General features: G+C 38.0%; 1 protein-coding gene across 1 annotated transcript in view; it reads right to left on the bottom strand.

The window, feature by feature from the left end:
- Positions 1–509: 509 nt before the first annotated feature.
- The window catches only part of LOC102381583 (olfactory receptor 1052-like), a gene marked incomplete at its 3' end in the record, with an annotated part of 7,416 nt that continues 6,643 nt past the window's right edge, over positions 510–1,282 (bottom strand). Inside the window, exon 2 of the mRNA XM_006032250.2 lies at positions 510–551. Coding sequence (XP_006032312.2) covers positions 510–551 — 42 coding nt within the window. The remainder of the gene's footprint in view (positions 552–1,282) is intronic.

Raw genomic sequence — 1,282 nt, 5'->3', positions numbered from 1 at the left:
GACAGAGCTGGATATATATATACAGGTGGCTATATGAAGCTGGAGATATTCAGAGAGGTAAATATATAGAGATGTAGATCTATGAAGCTGGAGATATGAAGAGGTGGAAATATATAGACAGGTAGACACATAAAGCTGGAGATATTCATATCCGGAGAAATGCAGAGCTCAAGATATTGAGAGCTGGAGATATTGATAGCTGGAAGGATTTAGAACAGGAGATATTCAGAGCTGGACATATTCAGAGAAGTCGATATATAGAGATGTCGATATTTCAAGCTGGACATATGCAGAGCTGAAAATAGACAGAGCTGGATATATCTATACAGGTGGCTATATGAAGCTGGAGATATTCAGAGAGGTAAATATATAGAGATGTAGATCTATGAAGCTGGAGACGTGCAGAGCTGGAGATATATAGACAGGTAGATACAGAAAGCTGGAGCTATTCAGAGCTGGAGATATTCAGAGCTGAAGATATTTAGACCTTGAGATATGCAGAGCTGGAGATATTCAGAGAGGTCGATATATAAATAGGTAGAGGTATGAATCTGCAGATATGTAGAGCTGGAGAAATCTAGAGATGTACATATATGAAGCTGGAGATATTCAGAGCTGGACATATATAGAGATGTAGGCATATGAATCAGGAGATACCTAGATCTGGACATATATAGACATGTCGACATATGAAGCTGCAGTTCTTCAAAGCTGGAGATATTCAGCGAGGTACAGATATAGAGATGTAGATCTATGAAGGTGGACACATGCAGAGGTGCAAATATATAGACAGCTAGACATATAAAGCTGGAGATATTGAGCGCTGCAGTTATTCAGAGCTGGAGCTATACAGAGTTGGAGATATTCCGAGGTGAAGATATTAATAGCTGGAGATATTCAGAGGTGGAAATATTGATAGATGGAAATATTTACACCTGGAGATATTCAGAGCTGGAGATATTCAGAGAGGTAGATACATAGAGATGAAGATATATGAAGCTAGATATATACAGAGCTGAAGATATACTGACCTGGACATATATATACAGGTAGATATATGAAGCTGGAGCTCTTCAAAGATGGAGATATGCAGACCTGGAGATATGCACAGAGGTAGATACAAAGAGATGTAGATATATGAAGCTGTAGATAAACACAGCTGAAGATATACCGAGCTGGATATATATACACAATATATATATATATACACACACAAAGACAATACACACACACTATATATATATACACATATACACACACACACACACACACACACACACAC

This window comes from Alligator sinensis, unplaced genomic scaffold (assembly GCF_000455745.1).
Source record: "Alligator sinensis unplaced genomic scaffold, ASM45574v1 scaffold1_1, whole genome shotgun sequence".
NCBI classification, from domain to species: domain Eukaryota; kingdom Metazoa; phylum Chordata; order Crocodylia; family Alligatoridae; genus Alligator; species Alligator sinensis.
The sequence above is the reverse complement of the archived record's forward strand: the minus strand, read 5'-3'. Positions and strand labels throughout refer to the sequence as shown.